General features: G+C 49.5%; 1 protein-coding gene across 4 annotated transcripts; it reads left to right on the plus strand.

Moving 5' to 3' along the window:
* The first annotated feature begins 1,604 nt into the window (after window positions 1–1,604).
* LOC133771630 (prostaglandin reductase 1-like) lies at window positions 1,605–22,055 on the plus strand. Of its 4 annotated transcripts, none has more exons than XM_062207760.1 (10): window positions 1,605–1,681; window positions 3,911–4,026; window positions 7,754–7,799; window positions 8,955–9,011; window positions 11,214–11,381; window positions 13,023–13,140; window positions 14,920–15,075; window positions 18,513–18,621; window positions 20,009–20,127; window positions 21,530–22,055. In XM_062207760.1, exons 2-10 carry the CDS (start codon window positions 3,921–3,923, stop codon window positions 21,638–21,640), a joined length of 990 nt encoding a protein of 329 aa, XP_062063744.1. In that variant the 5' UTR covers window positions 1,605–1,681; window positions 3,911–3,920; the 3' UTR covers window positions 21,641–22,055. The 4 variants fall into 4 exon arrangements, with proteins under 4 accessions (XP_062063744.1, XP_062063745.1, XP_062063743.1 ...); XM_062207761.1 differs by lacking the exon at window positions 1,605–1,681 and adding an exon at window positions 1,964–2,255; XM_062207759.1 differs by lacking the exon at window positions 1,605–1,681 and adding an exon at window positions 1,964–2,203.
* The last annotated feature ends 1,855 nt before the right edge of the window (window positions 22,056–23,910 follow it).

The raw sequence follows: 23,910 nt of genomic DNA on the forward strand, positions 1-23,910 counted from the left end.
CCTCACACTTGATCTTTGCAAGAACCCTGCCTAGTAGAGTCGTAAGCATTACAGCTGTTTCCGCAAAGTCCGCCCCACACACACCCGGTAAGCTTTGGAAGTGGCCCTGCAGGCAGCGGGGGCTCATCCACCCACTGCAGTGACAACCCGCCGTTCCTCCAGGAGAGAGAAGCACTTGATTAATTCCCACCCGGAAACACGGGGCCACGGGCTCCACCATTCTGTGGTCCAGACCCAAACCACCATGGCTTAAGAAGCACTTTTGTCTTTGTGCCACAAGGAGTCCACAGCAGGAAGTCCAGGCTGATGGGCCTGCTCAGGAACCAACTTCCCTTTCTCTCCCGCACTGCAGTCTGCCCGAGTCCCCTCTGCACAGTGACAAGAACTTGGCTGACATCAGGCAGCGTTTCCAGGCAGGGAGAGGGACAACAATGAGTCTTCCTGAGTTGGTCACTTTGTCTTTTCATCAGCTAAACCATGGTTTCCCTGAAAACTCCACCCTATCAGATCTCTGCTTATGCCTTGTCACAAAGTCACAACTCCAACTACAGAGACGACTGGAGAAGGCCAAGAGGATGGAGGGAAGCGGCTGTGGCTTCTTCACTGTCGGTGTTTGATTTTGGACCTCAGGGTCTGAGATTAAGCCCTCCACACCCATCTGTGTAAATCATCACCCCTGGTTGGCCACATTCTCTCTCGCTCATTAGTCTATGTGCCTCGAAAATTGTCTCCTAATTTTCTCTTCCTCCTGCTACAGGCAGTGTTGTGATGTATTTAATGTATAAGTAGCTTTTAAAAAACACACTCTTCCATTGTGGGCACTGAGGGCACATGCTTTTTTAAAAAAAAATGAGTAGTTTTGAAGTATTTTTAAAATGTATATTAATTTTATTAATTGGAGAGGCAGAGTGAGAGAGCACCGGATAGAAACAGAAGGGCAGATCTTCCATTTCATTCCTCAAATCCCTGCACTGCTGCACCCAGGGTCACATCAGCAGGAAGCTGAGGCAGGAGTGGAGCTGGGACTCTGAGAAGGGATGTGGGCACCCCACGCGCCATCTTCACCTCTGTGCCAACACCCACCCGCACCTGCTCTTACTGCCTGGAACTGGAATTGATGACTTGTCTCCTGCTGCTAAAATGCCCGCTGCAGCCTGGTGGTCAGGGCCCATCCAGGGTGTTGTATGCACTTCAAACCCAGCTTCCAATCGCTGCATTGAACCCCACCGTGTGGATCCACCACCTTCTGCCCAGACACCCGGTTAGAGGATGAGTTGTGCCTCACCTCAGCCTCCTGCCTCCCACATTGTAACCGTATTTGAAGACAGGGTCTCTAAAGAGGTAATTAGGATAGACGAGATCATAGGAGCCCTGATCCATGCGGTTATATTTGTCATAGGGGCTTCACAAGGTGATTAAGTTAAACCGGGGTCTTTAGGTGGGAGCACAAATCCAATAGAACTGGTACTCTCGCGCAGAGAGCCAAGGACAGATGGCGCCCATCACAAGTCCAGATCCCAGGCCCCAGGAGGCCACCAACCCCCGCCCTCTGGGGCTGGGCTCCAAGGAAGAGCAGGCGGAGCTCCAAGCCCCGCCCCTGCCCCCTCCCGCCCTAAACGCAGGCGCTGGGGCTGTGGGGCGCTCACACCGCCTTCCCTCTGCGCTGGGACCTGCTGCCCCGGTGAGCAGACGCCCTGCCTCCTCCTCCTCTTCGCTCTTGTCCCGAGTCCCCGTCGCTCTTCCTCCTCCCTGCTGGGTTCCGGACCGCCCTGCGGGGAGCGTGGGCGCCCGGCCCTGGGGCTCCTGGTGCTGCCGGGCGTCTCCGCCCTGCGCTCCGAGAAAGTGGGGAGCCGGTCGTTCGGGGCCGCCTGCCTGGCCGGGTGCTTGGAGCGGTCCGGGATCGAAGGGTAGGAAGGGCGAGGCCGGCTGCCTGCTGGTGGCCCCCAGGCCGCCCGCACGGGGACAGGCGCTGGCCGAGGATCTCGCTGGCTGCAGAGCCCGTGCGCCTGCGGAAGCAGACCGCCGCGGGAGGGGAATGATTCCTGGACGCAGGAATTCGGAAATGGACGCGGCGAGGGGCGGAGCCCGCAGGCTGGGCGTCGGGACCCCAGCTCCAGATCTCTGGCATCTTCCCAGCTGCCTGGACGCACCTGATCTGCGGCCAGGCCGTTTCCGGAGTTGGGGGCTGCCGTGGCGTTTGGAGGTAGGGCGATTTGGAAAAGCGGTGACCTTTTGGGGGAGAGGAACCAGAGTAGGTAAAGTCGGGGAACGGGAGAGCTGAGGGTTACCCTCCTGGGAGCGGGGGCGGGAGGGGGCGGAGGAGTTGATGGGGGCGCAGGTGAGAGAGGCGGTGGACGGGTCTGCGGGGCTCGCGCGCAGCGGGGACTGTGGTCAGCGCTCAGGTCTGGACTGCTCGAAATTACTAGGCAGGCACATTCCAAGGGTCTCGCCGTGAACACGGTAGGAAGATAAGGTGATGACCATGATAAGTCGCTTGATTACTCAGCCCACGTGCGTATGTGTACGTATACATCTCAGAATCTCACCTTGGCCACCAGAAGTGTAAACGATTATGGTTCAGCGATGAAGATAATAGGAACTTAGCTGCCTCACTCGGGGGGCGGCGCGGCTGCAGCTGGATCCGAGGGAGTTCGGGCCAAGGCGGATCATTTCTTGGTCTATGAGGTGCCAAGTGCAAACGCGAATCCTCGCTTTTCCTCCTGGAGCTTAAGAAAGTTTGCGCGTGAACAGCGGGCGGAGCAGCGGCGCCCCCCGGTGGCGGTCAGGGGTTCCCGCGGGCCTCTCGGAATGCGGGGTCCTCTCCTGCGGAACCAGGTGCGCGCCCTTCCAGTGGGTTGTTGGCCTTGGTCGCTCTTTTCCTTAGGATTCGTCTCCTGTGAGATGAGAAACGGGATGTTTGCAGGCCCAGGAGCAGTTCTGGATATAAAACTCGAACCTAGCAGCTGGAACTCCAGTGTCCCTTTACATTTCTTTTTGTCCTGGAGGTTTCTTTAAGCCTCTGGTTTGTTTTGTTTTGTTTTGGTTTGGTGTTTTTAGACAGGCAGAGTGGACAGTGAGAGAGAGACACAGAGAGAAAGGTCTTCCTTTACCGTTGGTTCACCCTCCAATGGCCGCTGCGGCCGGCGCATCTCGCTGAACCGAAGCCAGGAGCCAGGTGCTTCTCCTGGTCTCCCATGCAGGTGCAGGGCCCAAGGACTTGGGCCATCCTCCACTGCCTTCCCAGGCCACAGCAGAGAGCTGGCCTGGAAGAGGAGCAACCAGGACAGAATCCGGTGCCCCGACCGGGACTAGAACCCTAGGTGCTGGTGCCGCCGCAGGTGGAGCATTAGTCTAGTGAGCCGTCGCGCCAGCCAAACCGCAGGTTTTGTTTTATTTTTTTTAAAGATTTATTTTACTTATTGGAAATGTAGAGGTACAGAGAGAGGTAGAGACAGATTCACTCGCCAAATGCCCGCAGCAACAGGGCTGGGCCAGGCCGAAGCCAGGAGCCAGGGTCTTCTTCCGGGTCTCCCAGGTGGTACAGGGGCCCAATGCCATCTTCCGCTGCTTTCCCAGGAGCGTTAGCAGGGAGCTGGATGGGAACAGAGCAGCCAGGACTCAAAGCAGCACCCATATAGGATGCCGGCACTGCAGGCTGGGGCTTTAATCTGCTGTGCCACAGCGCCGGCCCCTTAGCCTCAGTTTTCTCATCTGTCTGCTGGGAAGGTATGAGGCTAAATCGAATAGCAGATAGGAAGTGCTTGGCGCAGCACTAGCACCAGACAAGTACCCATGGAACGTGGCTGTTGGCGAGTGTGCCGAGGTAGTGCCAGCTGGCCTCCGTGAAGGCCTGCACCCCTAAGAGTGTGGTCATCTCACGGAAGCTGACTCTGTGTTTACTGAATCCTAGGAGCCTCAGGATGGTGCGTGCTAAGAACTGGACCCTGAAGAAGCACTTCCACGGCCACCCCACGGAGAGCGACTTTGAGCTGAAGACAGTGGAGCTCCCACCCTTAAACAATGGAGGTGAGGCCTAGCAGCTCAGCGTCGGAAGAGACTGTATCCAGCAGCCTTGGCTTCAAAACAAACTAACCCCAAGGGTTTTTTGTTTTATTTTTTTTTTTCTAAGTCTTATTTGAAATTCAGAGCTACAAAGAGAGATGGAGAGAGAAAGAGAGAGATCTTGCATTTGCTGGTTCACTCCCCAGATGGCTGCAACAGCCAAGGCTGAGCCAGATCAAAGCCAAGAGTTTTATTCAGTCTCCCATGTGGATGGCAGGACCCCAAAGACTTGGGCCATTTTCCCTTGCTCTCCCAGGCACATTAGCAGGGAGCTGGATCAGAAGTGGAGCCGCCAGGACTCAAACTGTGCATTATAGGAGCTGGCTTTACCCACTGTACCACAATGCCAAACCCATACTCCAGAGTTTTGACTGAAACAACAATGATTTATGGTTCATGACTGTGTGGGTTGGCAGTTTGGATGGGTTACCTTGGGCGGCCTTTTCTAGATCTCACCTGGGCTGCATGGTTGATTTAGGATGGGCCTTGCTCAGTGTTGGGGTGTGGCAGGGTTCTGCTGGGGTACATACCTCAGCTCTCCTGGTCTGGTCTTTCCTGCTGGCTCTGTTCTCGTGGTGGACTTGTGGGTCAAGAGCTGCTGGAGTTGGCAATCTCCAATACGTACACATTTCTCAGCTCCTACTTGCATTGTGTTTGCTAATATCGCATTGGTCAATGCAAGTCACATAGCCAAGCATGAGTTCAAGGGGTGGGAAAGTGATTTTGGGGGCCGGCCCTGTGGTGTAGTGGGTGAAGCTACCACCTTGGTGCCGGCATCCTATATGGGCTCTGGTTGGGGTCCTGGCTGCTCCACTTCCAATCCAGCTCTCTGCTCTGGCCTGGGAAGGCAGTGGAGGATGGCCCAAGTGCTGGGGCCCTGCACCCATGTAGGAACCAGGAGGAGGCTCCTGGCTCCTAGTTTTGGATCGGTGTAGTTCCAGCCATTGCAGCCAGTTGGGGAGTGAACCAACCAACAGATGGAAGACTTCTCTCTCTCTCTCTCTCTCTCTCTCTCTCTCTCTCTGCCTCTCTCTGGCTCTGCCTTTCAAATAAATAAATAAATGTTTTTAAAAAAGTTGTTGATGGGAAGAGTGACAAGTGCAAGGTTGGGAGCAGCTGTGGCCGCTCGGCAATGTCCTGCAGAGACTCTCTGGGGTCCCCTGCATGACGCCTGGATGTCATGTTGGAGGATCCTTCCTCTTCCTTGACAACTGAAACCGATGCCTGGCACATTGCTTCTCACGGCCTTGCCCAGACCACGGGGAGGCCGGCCTCCTGTCCTGGTGAGCCGCTGATGACGGTGACGTGAGCACTGCCCAGCAGCCAGGACAGAGCTCCGCCAATAAGAGGTGTCTGTCAGGGGTGCTTACAGCTAGGGAGGCTTTGGAGAAAAGTCAGTGCGATCAAGAAGCGTGGCCACGTTATGACGTCACCTACACTGTGATGGCCACACCGCAGACTCAACGTTCCCACGGAGACTATGTGCAACAGGGTCACCCCAGCTAAGAGCAAAATCTTTTTTGAAATTTTTAAGATTTATTTTCATTTATTTGAAAGCAGAGTAACATAAAAAGAGGGAGAAAGAAAGAGATCTTCCATCTGCGACTTCACTCCCCAGATGGCCACAATGGCCAGAGCTGAGCCAGACTGAAGCCTGGAACTCCATCCAGGTGTCCCATATGCGTGGCAGGGGTCCAACTACTTGGGCCATCTTCTGCTGCTCTCCCAGGCACATAGCAGGGAGCTGGATTAGAACCGGAGCAGCTAGGACTTCAGCAGAGAGCTGAAGGCCATAGCAGAGAGCTGATGAGAAGAGGAGCAGCTGGGACTAGAACCGGCGGCCATATAGGATGCCGGCGCTTCAAGCCAGGGCATTAACCCGCTGAGCCACAGTGCCGGCCTTAGTTCTGATTTCAATTCAAACTTCCCCCTAATGCACACCCTGGTGTTGTGATATGGGACACAGGTGTTGCAGGTGGCACCTTAACCCACTATACCACAATGCTGGCCCACAAATTCACAGAGTCATTTTTTTTTTAGATTTTTATTATTTGAGAGGTAAATTCACAGTCACAGAGAGAGAGAGGGAGAGACAGAGAGAAAGGTCCTCCATCCATCCGCTGGTTCACTCCTCACATGGTCCCAACAACCAGAGCTTGGCTGATCCAAAGCCAGGAACCAGGAGCTTCCTCCAGGTCTCCTATGTGAGTGCAGGGGCCCAGGTACTTGGGCCATCTTCCACTGCTTTCCCAGGCCATTAGTAGAGAGCTGATTGGAAAAGGGGCAGTCGGGACAGGAACCAGTGCCCATATTAGATGCCAGCACTGCAGGTGGAGACTTAGCCTACCATGCCACTGTGCTGGCACCCACAAATTCTTTAATACTAACTGAGACTGGTAATAATCCAATGTTGTGTGAACATCATACCATTATGATCACACATGAGGCCTTGAACGAGAAACTTATCCTAAATGTAAACAAAGTGGAAGCAGTGATTATTGAGAACATCAAATGAAATAATCCACACAGCGCAGGCATTCGGCGTAGTGGCTAAGATGCTGTTTGGGACATTCACATCCAGTACCAGGAGAGCCTGGATTCAAGCCTTAGCTCTGTTTTCTTTTTTAAAGATTTATTTATTTATTTGAAAGTCAGAGTTACACAGAGAGAAGAGAGGCAGAAAAGAGAGAGGACTTCCATCCAAAGGTTCACTCCCCAACTGGCCGCAATGGCCAGAGCTGTGCCAATCCGAAGCCAGGAGCCAGGAGCTTCTTCTGGGTCTCCCTTGCAGGTACAAGGCCCCAAGGACTTGCACCATCTTCCACTGCTTTCCCAGGCCATAGCAGAGAGCTGATCAGAAGAGGAGCAGCTGGGACTAGAACTGGCGCCCATAAGGGATGCCGGCGCTTCAGGCCAGGGCATTAACCCGCTGAGCCACAGTGCCGGCCTTAGTTCTGATTTCAATTCGAACTTCCCCCTAATGCACACCCTGGGAAGCAGCACGTGGTAACTCAAGTAGTTGGGTCCCTGTCATCCATCTGGGAGATCCAAGTAGGGTTCTGGGCCCCCAACGTGAGCCTATTGTGGGCACTTGGGAAATGAACCAGAAAGTGGAAGATTTCTCTCACTCTCCTGCTCTGTCTTTCAAATAAATAAAATTTGAAATAATTCTTATAGAGCATGGAGTGATGCTGAGTAAATAGCATTATATGTTATTATTTTTTAAGATGTTTTTATTTATTTATTTGAAAGGCAAAGTTACAGAGAGAGAGGGAGAGACAGACACAGAGAGAGATTTCCATCTGCTGATTCACTCTCAAGATGGCATCCACAGTCAGGGCTGGGCCCGGCCCGTGGTCTCCCATGTGGGTGGCAGGGGTCCAAGCACTCGGGCCATCATCCAAGCCTCATCCCAAGCCACTAGCAGGGAGCTGGACTGGAAGCAGAGCAGCCAGGACATGAAGCGGTGCCCATATGGATGCGAGGGCCACAGGCAGCTTTACCCGCTGCACCCCAGTGCCACCCCTTGTTCATAATACCTGGACGAGGCCGCATGTGTGAGCCCTGCAGCCTGTCCCTGGCACGCACAGATCAGAGGGCAGCCTGCAGCAGAGAGGTGACGTGTGTTATGAGAAATGCTAGGGAGCCAAGGCCCTGAGTTGTTAATGCCTGTGCACTGCTTGTTTGGCAGAGGTCCTGCTGGAAGCTCTGTTCCTCTCCGTGGCTCCTTACATGAGGTAGGATTCTCCTCCTACAAAGTCCTGCGGGGGACCTCGTTCTGAAGCCCTTCCCCTTTAGAAATACCCAACTGATGCAAACACTCGTTCTCCCCTGTTGCTCCCGGTGTTGTCTTGGCGATGGGCTTAGGCAAAGGTCACCCTTTCAGCCTTTGCTTTTACAACCCTCTCCTGTGGTTGTGTGTGGCATGGCTTCCAGAACAACTGCAAGAAGCAAGGAGCCCAAGTCCATCTGTCCTTTTCACTCTGGGAAGGGATTGGGCAGAGGGAGGGGCTTTCCTTAGCTTCAGTGACCTGTCTTGGTACCTTCACCTTGTGTCCTTAGTACACAGCGAGGTGTGGGGGAGGGAGGGAGTGAAAAGCCTCCAAGGGCCACTGAGGGCTCAGTGCCTTTCTGAGTCACTAGGTAAATGCTGTTCTTTCCATTCTTTTCATAGCTGATAGATAAAGACGAGAATCGCACTGTCAGATGTAGCTGGTTTTCCTTGTGTGTGGCTGTGGTTTTGGGAAACAGGTGTGCCGCGCTGCCTGAGTTGCATGTTTAGCCATTGAAAGAAACTCACCCACAACTATACACAGGGGCAGGCGTCTCGTGTTCCAGCATAGGAAAACGCTACGCGAGTGTGTCTCTGGGTACAGAGCAGAGCTGCCTCTAACCCGTCCTAGGTTGCACCTGCTCTGCCTTTGAGCCTCTGAGTGTCAGTGCTGCACATCGCGGCCTGGCGGCTTTTCATTTGTTTTGAAACTCCAGACAGTAGCCCAGTTATTCATCAGTGTTAAGAATGGAATTTGTAGGGCTGGCGCCGTTATTCACTTGACTAATCCTCCACCTGCGGTGCCGGAATCCCATATGGGCGCCAGGTTCTAGTCCTGGTTGCCCCTCTTCCAGTCCAGCTCTCTGCTGTGGCCCGGGAAGGCAGTGGAGGATGGCCCAAGTGCTTGGGCTCCTGTACCCCCGTGGGAGACTAGGAAGAAGCACCTGGCTCCTGGTTTCAGATCGGCATAGCTCTGGCCGTAGCAGCCATTTGGGGGGGTGAACCAATGGAAGGATGTCCTTTCTCACTGTCTCTCTCTCTCACTGTCTGTAACTCTAACCGTTAAATAAATAAATAAAAAATCTTTAAAAAAAATAAGAGAATGGAATTTGTTTTTCAGGTTGGGATCCAAAAGATTGAAGGAGGGAGACACCATGATGGGGCAGCAAGTGGCCAGGTAATTATTGCCATTTGTCCCCGTGCTTGGAACCCATGTCTCCTCTTCACCTCCTTCTGGCCCCGGCTCTGTCCTGGCTCCCACAGTTTCTCAGCTTGGATGCTTCACTCACTGACCTTGGAAGCATCTTGGGAAATCCTCTCCCCTTCCTGAATAATTGGGAGTGAGGGGAGGGTGTGAATGTGTCATCATTTCAACCTTTCTTTGTCATCCTTACTGTTAATTACTAAAAAATACTGTATTCAATCAGTCCATGCTTATTGTAAAACTTCACATAGCATAAAAATTTTATCTTTCTTTTTTTAAATTTTTTTTTGACGGGCAAAGTGGACAGTGAGAGAAGAGAGAGACAGAGAGAAAGGTCTTCCTTTTGCCGTTGGTTCACCCCCCAATGGCCGCTGCGGCCGGCGCACCACGCTGATCCGAAGGCAGGAGCCAGGTGCTTCCTCCTGGTCTCCCGTGCGAGTGCAGGGCCCAAGCACTTGGGCCATCATCCACTGCCCTCCCTGGCCACAGCAGAGAGCTGGCCTGGAAGAGGAGCAACCGGGACAGAATCCAGCGCCCCAACCGGGACTAGAACCTGGGGTGCTGGCGCCACAGGCGGAGGATTAGCCTATTTAGCTGTGGCACCGGCCAAAAGATGACTGTTTTTAATACACTATTTCAAAAATTGTTCAGCCACATACTTTATATATTTTTCAATGGGAATGTATGCCCTTCTATAAATTGCTTTTTCTCATTTAGTATGTTATGGATATCTTTTCTTGACAGTATATAAATATACCACCCATTTTTTAATATTTGCAAACTATTGCATTGTATTCTACCATTTAAATAATGTACTATTGATAACAGCAGTTTCTACTTTTTAATGCTGCAAATAATTCCGCAAGGAACATATGTACATCTCTCTGTGTGTCTGTACATTTGACCCACATGGATCAGTATTGTTTTACATAAAATTACTAAAGGTATAAATTCTAGGCTAAAGGCTATACATATTTTTAATATGGAAAGAAATGGAGAGGGCCAGCGCTATGGCACAGCAGATTAAAGCCCTGACCTGCAGTGCCGGCATCCCTCATGGGCTCTGGTTCATGTCCAGGCTTTTCTACTTCTGATCCAGCTCTCTGCTATGGCCTGGGAAAGCAATGGAAGATGGCCCAAGTCCTTGGGCCCCTGCACCCATATGGGAGACCCTGAAGAAGCTCCTGGCTCCTGGCTTCGGATCGGCACAGCTCCTGCTATTGCAGCCATGTGAGGAACCAATGGATGAAACAGTGGATGGAAGACCTCTCTCTCTGTCTCTCTCTCTCACTGTCCACTCTGCCTGTCAAACAAACAAACAAAAAGCATAAAATTACATCAATTGTGTAAACATCTATATCATTAAGATTGCCATAATACACCAAAATATTTGCAGTTATCTTCATGTTATAGGGTTGGATCTGTTATTTGATTTTATATGTTTGAAGTTTTCCAAAATAATCATGTTATATAAGTTCATGATCTGGGAGGAAAATGGTAAAGATGGTAAAAGTGGGAGAAGAAGAAAGAAAGGGAAATCAGTAACAGGAGAGAAAGGGGCAGGCAAAACCGGGAGGTGTGAGTGTTCCAGGAACCAGAAAGGGAAGATTCGAGGTGACCCCCTGCGTTAGACAGAACAGGACAGTCAAATGAGATCTTGACGAAATACCCACTGGATTTTGTGATCAGGAGGCTGCAGTGGAATAGTAGGGGCGGGTGGCAGGTCGCAGTGGGTTATCAAGTGGGAGGTTCAGGTGTCAAAGGAAGAAGAGGGAAGGAAGGGGTAGGGGAAAATGAGACTTGGAGATGTCAGAGTTGAGCAAGCTTATAGGCTAAGGGAACAGGCCGCAGGGAGGAAAGTGTTGAAGATTCCAGAGAGAGCAGGGTGAAGGATGGTGGGAGCCCCCTGAGTAAGAGAAGAGGCTGGTGTGCGGGCATTTGAGCCAGAGCACAGGGCCTCTTGCTTGAACAGTGGAGAACTGGGTAAGACAGAGAGAGGCCTGGGTCAGGTTGGTTGGAGAGTTCTATGCCACTGGTTGAGGATGAAGATGGAGAGGCGTGGTAGGGTAGCAGTTGTGGGATGGCCACCTCAGCACCCTTCTGGGAACCTGGAGCCCATAGCATGCTGACTCCCTGTAAGGATGGGCTCATTGTCTTCGCGGCTCTATCTTTCAGAGTTGTGGAAAGTAAAAACCCAGCATGGCCGGTCGGGACCGTCGTCCTGGCTTATGCAGGCTGGGCATCGCACTCCATTTCCGACGGACAACAACTGGAGAAGCTGCTTAAAGAGTGGCCAGACACCTTGCCACTGTCTTTGGCCCTGGGGACAGTCGGCATGCCAGGGTGAGTTGCACGGGGATATTTTGTTGGTGTGAATGCTGGATACTCTGGCCTTCCAGAAGGATTTGTTCAGAGCTTATCAACAAGAGGAGACTTGAGTATTATAGGCGTGGAGACTGATTCCAGGAGTAAGGACGAAGAAGGGAGCGTCAAGGGAAGTGTCCGTAAGCATAGGAACGGACAAAGGGAATGTGCTACATGTTCTTAACACTATTTATCCTTTAAAAAATAAAAGGACATCTTGTCATTTGTGACAATGTGAATGGACTTTCAAGACAAAACAAGCCATCCACAGAAAGACAAACAACATGCATCTCAGTTATATATATGATTTTTAAAAGATATTTATTTTGTTTGAAAGGCAGAGTTACAGAGAGAGAGAGAGAGAGAGAGAGAGTCAGAGACAGAGGCATAGAGAGAAAGGCAGAGGCAGAGAGAGAGAGTGTTCCATCCACTGGTTCACTCCCCAGATGGCCATAATGGCAGGAGCTGCACGGATCCAAAGCCAGGAGCCAGGAGCTTCTTCCAGTTCTCCCACATGGGTGCAGTGGCCATAGGACTTGGGTCATCCTCCACTACCTTCCCAGGCTGTAGAAGAGAGCTGGGTTGGAAGTGGAGCAGCCAGGACCTGAACCGGCTCCCATTTGGGATGCCGGCACTGCAGTTGGCGGCTTTACACACTATGCCATGGCACCAGCCCCAAGATATTTTCTTTCTTAAGATGTATTTATTTATTTGAAAGCCAGAGTTACAGACAGAAAGCAGAAAGACAGAGAGAGAGAGGTCTTTTACTTCGGGTTCACTCCCCAAATGGCCGCAATGGCCAGACATGGAGCAATCTGGAGCCAGGAGCTTTTTCCGGGTGTCCCACATGGGTGCAGGGATGCAAGCACCTGGGCCATCCTCCACTGTGTGCAACATTAAAGCACCTGGTTTGAGTCCCAGCTCCCACTGCTGCTTCCAGCTTCCTGTCAGTGCAGACCCTAGGAGGCAGCGCTGATCGCTCAAGTAGTTGGGTTCCTGCGGCTCACGTGCAGACCTGCAGGAGTTCCCAGTTCCCAGCTTCAGCCTGGCCCAGTCAGCCCTTGCTGTCCTTTGGGAAGTGGATCAGCAGGTGGAAGCTCTGTTGACCACTCCCCCCACCTCTCAGCTACTTAAATAACAAAAGCCAAACTCACAGAGGCGAGTAGAATGATGGTTATCAGATAAGAGGGATATGTTCAAGAGCTTGTGCACAATAGTGATTATCATTAATAACAATAATCTATGGTATACTTGAAAATTCCTTCATGAAATTTGTTTCCTTTAGATAAATAAAAAGTTTGCTGAGAGTAGATTTTAAGTGTTCTAACAACAAACTGATAACTATGTGAGATAATGCATATGTTAATTAGCTCAATATAATTAATTAGCTCAATATAGCAGCTATTTTCCAACCCACTCTCCATTCCCTCCCTGGTTCCCATCACCTCTGTTTCCATCTGGGAGGAGAAAAGGAAGAGGTGTCCTGAAAACTGAAAATATTCTTTCTCTGCACTTTTTGTCTTTTACCAACCCATAGCCCTGGGACTTCAAGCTATATATATAAATGAGTGTAAGGGAAAGAAATAAACCCATTAACAGTCCTTACTGTTCTGTACTCAGCCTGACCGCCTACTTTGGTCTCCTCGACGTCTGCGGAGCAAAGAGTGGAGACACAGTGCTGGTGAATGCAGCCGCCGGAGCCGTGGGCGCAGTCGTGGGGCAGATCGCCAAGATCAAGGTCAGTGTCTTCCTCCAGGAACAAGCATTCGCTCGGGTCCCAGGGCATGCACCCGGAATGCGAAGGGGACACAGCAGGCCTTCCTTGCACCCAGTTTACCATCTCACGGATCTTGTTAGGAGCTGAAGGTGGAGTGGTGTGGGGGATGGGAGGAACAAGGTAGCCATGAATAGTACCCCGTCCATGACAACCTGCAGGTGCTGTGTCAGGAATGGCCTCGCTCTGGAGGAGTGAGTTTGTAAGCATTCGCTGTTTTTGTGTTGTTTGCTGAACGGTCTCTTGCTACATCACAGTCTCCTTTTCCGTGATGGCCCCCAGCATGAGAGAGAGAGACTCAAGATGAGCCAACCCAGAGTTACTGTCCGCATGGCCCCATTGCAAAGGCCATCGCAGTGGAAAGAGGGACAGTTGCCTGGAGCGTCGGGGCCATGGTTTGGGGATACTTAAGGCACAGAAATGTTGGTGCTGATTTGGACAGGCATTTGCTGAAAGAATCCAGTCTGATGGGGTTGTGCAGGGTAGCAGGCAGCTTAGACGCCAGCAGGATTTGCCCTGTGCAAGGAAGGTTCTAGGTGATCTTCCCTGCCTGATCCCCTGCCACAGGATTCAGGACCTATTCCTTGGGGACAAGTTAGGGGAAGGCAGGTTAGTACCAGGCTACAGCCAACAGCTGACAGTTCATGCTGGTCTCCAGTCCAAATGCTGAGGCTACCACAGAGGTGAACTTGGATGATGTCTTTAAGTAAGTAAAGAAGTAAGAGTAGGGATCATATTTTACAAATGCCATTTCAGCAGTTGGCACATTAACTTTGCAGTTCCTGAATTACATGCATTTGCCAACGTGGAACAATTCTTAGATATTAGCTTTATTTACATCGCCTCTAAATGTATACTTTTGGATTTGGTCGTTTACATTTACGTAGAATGCAGTACCCCCCTCTTAAAGGAATAGCGTACTCATTCCTAGGTCTTAACATCGCTTAGGCCTCTGGAGAAGTTTGTGGTGACACATACTAGAGCTTCTTACAGTCACTCAAGTAAGAAATTTTTAGGAAACTTTTCACAATTAATTTTAAATTTCAGGATGATCATTTTTAAAAGGTTTGTTTATTTATTTACTTGAAAGAGTTACAGAGAGGCAGCAGGAGAGAGAGAAAGAGAGGTCTTCTATCTGCTCGTTCATTCCCCAAGGGGCTGCAATGGCCCGAACTGTGCCGATCTAAAGCCAGGAGCCAGGAGTGTCCTCTGGTTCTCTCATGCGGATGCAGGGGCCCAAAGACCTGGGCCATCCTCTGCTGCTTTCCCAGGCCACAGCAGAGAGCTGGATTGGAAATGGAACAGTCAGGTCTCCAACTGGAGGCCGGCTGTTTGGGATGCTGAAACTGCAGGCAGCAGTTTTACCCGCATCGCCTGAGCGCCGGCTCCTCAGGTGATAATTTGATACACTGACATGCGAGAATGGAAGTCAGAGCCAGCTTTAAGGATATTTCATAGGAAAGAATGAAACCTGGTAATGGGCAGTGGATGGATGGGAAAGGAAAACATTAGCTTTGAGTCACAAGTTTGAGGTTTGCATACCTGAGTGAAACCAATCACTACAACAGGCGAGCTGAAGTTAAGCTTTTCGCTGGTCCAGAGACTGACTTGCCCTCTGCATCTGTTGAACAATTGTGGTGGGTACCCAGTGAGGTGTTCTCGGGGCACCTGTCTGTGCTAGAGAGGCAAGTGCTGTTGGCCCGCACCTGCGGCTCATTCGCGGGTCCCGGTTTTCTCCCTCAGGGCTGCAAAGTCGTGGGAGCAGCAGGGTCTGATGAAAAGGTCGACTACCTGAAGAAGATTGGGTTTGATTTTGCCTTTAACTACAAGACAGTGAAGTCCCTGGAAGAAACTTTGAAAAAAGCCGCTCCTGATGGGTACGATTGCTATTTTGATAATGTAAGTACATCTGGACTCAATGTGATGTATTAATAAGTTACTATAAAAAGACGGATTTCTAGAACATATGAGAAACCACACGTCTTTGTTAAAAAGCAGCTTTCTTGAGATGCAATACACGCACCATAAACTTCGCTCATTTAAAGGGCAGAGTTCAGTGGTTTTTGTGTATTCACAAAGTTGTATGACCACCACCACAGTTTTGGAATATTTTCATCACACTAAAAGAAATGCCATACTCATTAGCAGCTACCTCTACTCCCACCCGTGCCAAAGTGGTGTTTATGACGCTGCTTTGACCTAAAACGTTTTTAAGGTCAGCCATGTTATAGGACTTACCACTAGAACATTCCTGAACATTCCATCCTATGGACACCCGCATCTGGTTCACCTCCTCCTCAGTGGAAGGGCAGCTGAGGTGCTCACCCTTTCTGGCGGTAGTGGGTCCTGTTGCTAAGACGTTCATGTACAGGTTTCCTTGTGGATGAGCTTTCATTTCTTTTGAGTATCTCAGGATACTTCAAAAAGTTCATGGATAAGGGAACTGAAAGATGTTTATTGGGATGCAAAATATTTTGAAATCTATCCATCGTTTTTTCATAGTAGACATTTTCCATGAACTTTTGGAAGACCCTTTGTCTACATAAATTTTAAAACTTCTTGCACCAAATACATTTTCCTTTTAATTACACGTTTTCGTGAACTGTTTGAAGTACCCTCATACACCTATGAGTAGAATTGAAGGCCGGTGGCAATCTCAAATTTAATGTTTGAGGAACTACTGAACTGGCTGTCCAAGAGGCTGCCCCATCTGACATTTCTACCCGCAGTCTATGAGGTCCAGTTTCTCCACACCCTCACCAACCCTTGTCTGATCCCTCTTCTTGGGCATAGCCATCCCGGTATGTTAGAAATGATATTTCACTGGGGTTCTCTTTTGCATTGCCCTATGGCTGCTGATATTGGCCATCTTTCCACCTGTGTACTGGCCATTTGTATACCTTCTTTGGAGAAATGTCTGTTCAAACCCTGTGTCCATTTTTTCAGTGGGTGATTTGTGGGGCTGTAGGTCCTCTATCTATATTCTGGATACAAGTCCCTTGTTAGAGACAATGGATTTTCATTGTTCCCAGTAGCTGTGTTCTGTAGTCACCAAACATGGAACCATTGTTTTTAGGGGAAATCTATACATGTACGTGCACTTCTCACATGGAGTATTTTTTTTAAAGATTTTATTTATTAATTTGAGAGGCGGAGTTATAGACAGTGAGAGGGAGAGACAGAGAGAGAGGTCTTCTGTCTGCTGGTTCACTCCCCAGTTGGCTGCAACAGCCAGAGCTGCGCCGATTGGAAGCCAGGAGCCAGGAGCTTCTTCCTGATCTCCCACATGGATGCAGAGGCCCAAGCACTTGGGCCATCTTCTACTGCTACCCCAGGCCATAGCAGAGAGCTGGATTGGAAGAGGAGTAGCCGGGTCTAGAACGGGTGCCCTTATGGGATGCTGGAGCCGCAGGCAGAGGATTAACCTTCTGCGCCACTGCGCTGGCCCTCTCACATAGATTATTAAAATCATGTCATCCTAAACAATCCATCCGAGTAGCTCCTATTTTCTTTATTTTACAAAAGGGAAAACGGGGCTCAGGAGGAATCACATGCCCGTAGCTGCCCCAGGAATGGGATTCATCCACCATCAACTCTCCCCAGAGCCCGAGCTTCTTGAACTACATTTGTACTGCCCTCGAGGGTCTCCATTCCCGGGCATCTCGGTTTGAGAGCTGAAACTAAGGCAGGACGATGGCCTTGTTCGCTGCAGCTGGGAACATCTGTGGGATTTCTGATGCTCTGCATGTGCCTACCAGTGATAGGGGTTTTAGGATTACAAATAAATTTTAGCAAGTAGTCCAGTGAACATATACGGAATCCACTAATACGAGACTCCATTGTGAGGGGTTTGTGAATATTTTCTCCTATTCTGTGAGTTGTCTTTCACTTTCATAGTGTCTTTCTTTGAAGATTTATTTATTCATTTGAAAGAGTTCAAGAAGAAGAGATGGACAGAGAAAGAGAGATCTTCCATCCACTGGTTCACTGCCCAGATGGCTGCACCGAGCTGGGCTGGCCCAGGCTGAAGCCAGGAGTCAGGAACTCCAACTGGGCCTCCCATGTGGGTGGCAGGGCTCCCACATTTGGGCCATCCTCTGCTGCTTTTTCTAGGCCACTGGCAGGAAGCTCCATTGGAAGTGGAGCAGCCAGGATATAAACCAGCACCCATACGGGATGCCAGCATGCCATGCATCGGTTTTACCCACTTTACTGGTGCCACAGCACCGGCCCCATATAGTGTCTTTGAAAGCACAGAGTGTTAAATTTTATAAATTCCAATGTGTCTATTTTTTTTAATTTTGTTGCTTAGGCTTTAGGTGCCCTAAGAAGGCCTTGAAGATTTACTCCTGTGTTTTCTTCTAAGAGTTCTATAATTTAGCTCTTAGACTCAGGTCACAGTGCATTTCCATTTATTTTATGTGTGGTATGAGGAAGAAGTCCAGTTCCATTCTTTTCCATGTGGATATCCAGTATTCTTCCCTGTTTGTTGAAAGGAACTTTGCCCCTTTGAATGGTTTCAGCATTATGTACAAAATCGATTGATCATAAATGCTAGAGTTCACTGTTAGACTCCCACTTCAATTCCATTGCTCTATGTTTCTATTTTCACAGTCTGGATTAACTGAGTTTTATATTAAGATCAGAAAGTGTGAGTCCTCTAACTGTGTTCTTCATGACTATTTTGCCATACTTTTATTTAATATTTTAAATATTTATTTAACTTGAAAGTCACAGTTACACAAGAGAGGAGAAGCAGAGAGAGAGAGAGAGAGAGAAGGACAGAGCAAGAGAGAGGTTTCCATCCGCTGGTTCACTCCCCTGATGGCTGCAACGACTGGGGCTGCGCCAATCTGAAGCCAGGAGCCAGGAGCTTCTTCTGGGTCTCCCACGTGGGTGCAGGGGCCCAAGGACCTGGGCCATCTTCTGCTATCCCATGTCACAGCAGAGAGCTGGATCGGAAGTGGAGCAGCTGGGACTTCAACTAGCACCTCTATGGCATGTGAGCTCCACAGGCATAGGCTTAGCCTACTGCACTACAGTGCCACCCCTCCCCCCAATACTTTAGAACATGGAGCAAGGAGATCATTAGAATGACCAGATAATCTCAAAGTATAATAGAGTAAAATTTATGAATTCTATCAGCTGTGTTCCTAGAGTCAAAAGGAAATGTCCATTTTTAACGTCTTTTTCTAACTCTAATTTCCGTACTGTTTTAATTCACTGAACTTTGCTACTGCTAAAACCAGTATTGTGAAATGATTGACGTACTCATTCTCCCGAATCTCCTAGTGTTTGGATTACCTAAGGGTTGCTTTGTTTTCCTGTCTATTTAGGTAGGTGGAGAGTTCTCCAATACTGTTATCCGCCAGATGAAGAAATTTGGGAGAGTTGCAATATGTGGGGCCATTTCTATGTACAACAGCACCGGCCAGCTTCCCCCAGGTAATGAATTTGTGCACATGACCGTGGGTGTGGGAACGCTGGACAAGGAGAAAATTCATAGATGTGGGATAGGCCAGTGACTGTCAGAGTGTAACAGTTTCCTGCCATTCTTGGTGAACTAGTATTTATGAAAAGAAAAATATATAATTTTGTGCTAAATCGGTATACAATAGAATTTGATATACAAAAATCACAAGATCCAAAAATTGATAGAGTGATCCGCAGTTTTAGTTTTTTATCTGTCATTTTTTGCTGTTTGTAAAGACAGCCAGGATTTGATGTGTGAGCAGAACACTTCAGTTGGTGAAGCACTAGGGTTCTGCAGGATCAGAGACCCGGCTGCAGGTGCAGGGGGGTGGAGGGTGACCTGACACAGGTGAGGGCATCGCAGGCTGCGTGTGCGTCAGTCTCGCCGCTTCCTGCACAGCAAGGCCTCCAGACCCTGCCAGGCTGATGCTTCCACTACGAGGGGAAGGAGCGTGCGTTCCCCTCCATGGCGTCGCTGTGCTGTCTTGTTTCTCTCGTGTCCTGCTGTGCTTTCCAGTCCTCGTTTTCCCACTCCACAGTTCTGAAGTTTGCCCTCTCCCCCTCCGCACTGACCCGGATCCGAAGCTCTGTTAACCAAGCACGGTATTCATTAACTCCCAGTCCTAGGGACGGTCTGATATTTTGGACACAGTGACGGGATCAAGTCTTTTCAGCCATCAGGCTTTGGAAGTTCAGCTGCTCAGATGGGCCTTTGAGAGTTTAGCTGGCCTTGTCCATCCCATTGGATCAGACTGCATCCTGCCCTGCCTCTGACCCCCAGGAATTCTAACACATTTCACTCTTAGGAGAGTGCAGAGACCAGAAGTTACTTCTGCCAGCTTTAATGCCACGTTTGCTTTTTCGCTCTTAATAAAGAAGTCAACATTCCTGGCAGGTTGGACAACCCCATACACAGTGTCTCTTCCAACAGAGGGAAATGGGAGTCCACTCCTTCACTCACAAAAAAAATCTGGATGATGTGGGTCTTCTGTGTAGCATTCTCTCTGCACGAGCCAGCTAACACTTGGCTACATCACTTTCTTTCCTCGCTCACCCAGCATCCCTCTCTCTGGCTCAAGGCACAGCTCCATTTCTCTGATGCCCACCCCCTGAAAAGTCCTTTGTTCCAAGTGAGGTGATCTAGTCACAGGTTCTGGGGTTTAGGATGTGGACATCTTTGGGGGCCCTTGTGTTGCCTACCACGGAGTATACTGCTTAGGGGTGGCCCATGGGTCAGCAAGGAGTGCAGGCAATTGGAGGTGAGGCTCTCAGAGAACACAGGCAGAGACTTGTACTGTTCAGGTTTGCACCACAGTTGCCCTCCTGGACCCTTCACCCACGTGTGCCGTCCTCTCCCCAGGCCCATCCCCGGAGAGCATGATCTACCAGGAGATCCGCATGGAAGGGTTCCTCTTCCACCGTTGGAAGGGAGAAGCCCAACAGAAGGCGCTGAAGGAGCTGCTGACATGGGTTCTAGAGGTGAGGGGCTCTGGAGCCATCCCTCCGTTGGACACTAGACCCGCGTCCCCTCTGCTCCTCGAGACGTCACCCCACCAGCTCTTCCCTCTCTGCCACATCATCAGATTCTCCGTGTCTTTGGCCCACTGCTTCTTCTTTTTTTTAAATACAATTCTTGGGCTGGCACTGTGGTGCAGTGGGTCAAAGCCCTGGCCTGCTGTGCCAGCATCCCATATGGGCACCGGTTGTAGTCCCTGCTGCTCCTCTTCCAATCCAGCTCTCTGCCATGGCCTGGGAAAGCAGTGGAAGGTGGCCCAAGTCCTTGGGCCCCTGCACCCGCATGGGAGACCCAGAGGATGCTCCTGGCTCCTTGCTTTGGATGGGTCCAGCTCCAGCTATTGTGGCCAATTAGGCAGTGAACCATTATATGGAAGACCTTGTCTCTCTCTTTCTCTCTCTCTCTCTCCCTCTCCTTCTCTCTCTTTATAACTCTGACTTTCAAATATATAAATCTGTAAAAAAAAATGAAAAATAAATAGATAAATAAATACAATTCTTACCTTTCCCATTTTACAAAAGAAAACAAAACAACTCTCCCTTGACTCTTTTCCTTTGCAAATCCATATCACTGCTCTCCATCTATAACTAAATACATTGAACTGCTGTCTACTGTTGCCTACTTGAAATTTCTTTCTTTTTATATGTTTATTTATGTCCATGGACTTGAAAGGCAGAGTGTCAAAGAGCAAGCTCTTGTATCCACTGATTCACTCCCCAGATGGCCATAACACACAGGTCCATGCCAGGCAGAAGCCAGGCGCCCGGAACTCCACCTGGGTCTCGCACATGGGTGCCAGAGACCCAAGTACTTGGTAATCATCTGCTGCCTTCCCAGGTGCATTGTGGGAAGAGAAATGACAAATGTTCCACACTAACATGAACGCTTCTTGCTCACACTCATAAGTAAACGTTAAACGCGTATTGAAAGCTTGAAGAGGAGACCAATGCCGAGACTGCCCTGGATTTACATTTCCTGAAGAGGCCAAACAGAGGTGATGATTCTGCATTGTCGCGCTATGGGAAGAGGTGGCAATGACAGCACCCAGCCAGGTCTCCCTGCTTCCACTTCCACTCCAGGACTGACGGAGAACCTGCTTACGTGTTGTCTCTGACACTTCTCCTGTTGCTAATCTTGATCTGAAAACTCTTCTTGAATGTTCCTCGTCGTGCTAGACACTGTGCCTGTGGGGTCTCACCCCTAGACTGACCTCAAGTTCACTCTGTGTGCCCCTTGTCTGTTCCCGAAGAACAAGGTCTCCATCTCGTATTTTCCAAGCTCCTGTGATGTGTCCATTGCTAGGATGAGAGAAGGGTGGTATTTGGAAGTGAAATTCACCTATTACATTTTGCTGTTTTCCTACAGGGGAAAATCCAGTATCGTGAATTCGTCATTGAAGGATTTGAAAACATGCCTGCTACGTTTATGAGAATGCTAAAAGGAGAGAATGTGGGGAAAGCAATAGTGAAAGTCTAAAAAGCGACACATGCAAGCATGAGATCATCCTGCTGACTTGATTTTTCCCATCACTTAGTAAAAATAGACCTGCCTTGATCATGTCAGAAACAGCAGCTGCAAGGAGTTTGACGTCATAAAATCCATTGACATGCATGGAGGAGAGGGGGGTTGGTCTACAAGTTGAGATGCCTGGGCTTATTCTCCTGACTCCATCTTCCTGCTAATGTGCATTGGGGAGGCAGCAGGTGATGGCTCAAATAATTGAGTTCCAGCCACCCACATGGGAGGCCTGGATTGTATTTGCCCTTGCCTCCTGGCTTTGGCCAGGCCCAGCCCAAGCTGGGCCACTGCATGCATTTGGAAAGTGAATCAGCAGATGGGAATTCTCTCTCCCCTCTTTCTCTGCCTCTCAAATAAAATTTCAATAAGCAAATACATGGATGTGATTATTGACAGAGATGTAAATTTCATAGGGAACAATTAAAAGTCATCTTCTCACTGCCAACTTCAGCTCCTCTGGGCTATGGTGGAAGATAATGGCTTTGGAGTTCAAGAGTTGACTACCTCTATGACCTTGAACTTCTGATTTTGCTTCTATGAAGTGAGCATAAGAGTTGGCTCTTCCCCTGCAGAAATCAGGGAACTTGAAGTCACAAGATGACTACCCCTACTGCTTATGTCAGAAGACATAACCACACTGGTGTGCAGGGATCTTGGGACCAACCCACGCTGATTCTCCTGTGAGTGGATTGAATAAGAAAGCAGAGCAAGTCATCTCAGCTGCAAAAAAACAAAAACAAAACAAAACAAAAAAAACAACACGCATAATAGTATTTAGGTAGCTACAAAAAATATGCATGGTTATAAGAATACTTTAAAACAATTCTTGGGGGGTGGCGCTGTGCCACAGCAGGTAACCCCCACCACCTACAGTGCCAGATTCCCATATGGGCTGCTCCTCTTCTTTTTTTTTTTCTAATGATTTATTTATTTTTAAAGCTTTTATCTAATGAATGCCAATTTCATAGGTATAACTTTAGGCATATAGAGGTTCTTCCCCCATACCCACGTTCCCACCCCCACTCCTGTCCCACCTCCTACTCCTTCTCCCATCCCATTCTTCATTAAGATTCATTTTTAATTAACTTCATATACAGAAGACCAACTCTATACTAAGTGAAGATTTCAACACTTGGACCCACACAAACACACAGAACATATCAAGTACTGTTTGAGAACAAGTTTTCCAGTTAATTCTCATAGTACAACTGATTAAGGACAGAGGTCCTACATGGGGAGTAAGTGCATGGTGACTTCTGTTGTTAATTTAAAAATTAAAACTCTTAATTATGATGTTAGTGATCACCCAAGGCTCTTGCCATGAGCTCTGGTTGCTCAGATCTAGCTGCTTCAGATCTAGCTCTCTGCAATGGCCTGGGAAACCAGTAGAAGGTAGCCCATGGCCTTGAGTCCCCACACCCACAGGGGAAGACCCAGAGGAAGTTCCTAGTTCCTGGCTTCGGATAGGCGCACTTCCGGCAATGGCGGCAAGTTGGGGAATGAACCAGCAGATGGAAGACTTCTCTCTCTCTGCTTCTCTGTAACTCTGCCTTGAAAATAAATATATAAACCTTTCTGAAAGAAAAAAAACGAGATGGAAGAAGGAAAGAAAAAGAAGAAGTTAGGGGGCTTGCTGCTGCCCAGTACTTTGTGTCCACCTCACACTGGATCGTCACAAGAACCCTGCCTAGTAGTGCTGTAAGCATTACAGCTGTTTCCCCGAAGTCTGCCCCACGCGCACCCGGGAAGCTTTGGAAGTGGCCCAGCAGGCAGAGGGGGCTTCTCGACCCACTGCAGTGACAACCTGCCCTTCCTCCAGGAGAGAGAAGCGCTTGATTAACTCCCACCAGGAAACACGGGACACGGGCTCCACCATTGGGGAGGCATTCTGTGGTCCAGACCCAAACCGCCATGGCTTAAGAAGCACTTTTGTCTTTGTGCCACAAGGAGTCCACAGCAGGAAGTCCAGGCTGATGCGCCTGCTCAGGAACCAACTTCCCTTTCTCTCCCGCACTGCAGTCTGCCCGAGTCCCCTCTGCACAGTGACAAGAACTTGGCTGACATCAGGCAGCGTTTCCAGGCAGGGAGAGGGACAACAATGAGTCTTCCTGAGTTGGTCACTTTGTCTTTTCATCAGCTAAACCATGGTTTCCCTGAAAACTCCACCCTATCAGATCTCTGCTTATGCCTTGTCACAAAGTCACAACTCCAACTACAGAGACGACTGG

The sequence above is a fragment of the Lepus europaeus genome, chromosome 12 (genome assembly GCF_033115175.1).
Source record: "Lepus europaeus isolate LE1 chromosome 12, mLepTim1.pri, whole genome shotgun sequence".
Classification (NCBI taxonomy): Eukaryota; Metazoa; Chordata; class Mammalia; order Lagomorpha; family Leporidae; genus Lepus; species Lepus europaeus.

Coding starts and splice junctions, on each gene's coding strand:
- LOC133771630 (XM_062207760.1), top strand. CDS start 3,921: ATGGTGCGTGCTAAGAACTGGACCCTGAAGAAGCACTTCCACGGCCAC. Junction 4,027..7,753: donor CCCACCCTTAAACAATGGAG/GTGAGGCCTAGC, acceptor CTTGTTTGGCAG/AGGTCCTGCTGGAAGCTCTG. Junction 7,800..8,954: donor TCCGTGGCTCCTTACATGAG/GTAGGATTCTCC, acceptor TTTGTTTTTCAG/GTTGGGATCCAAAAGATTGA.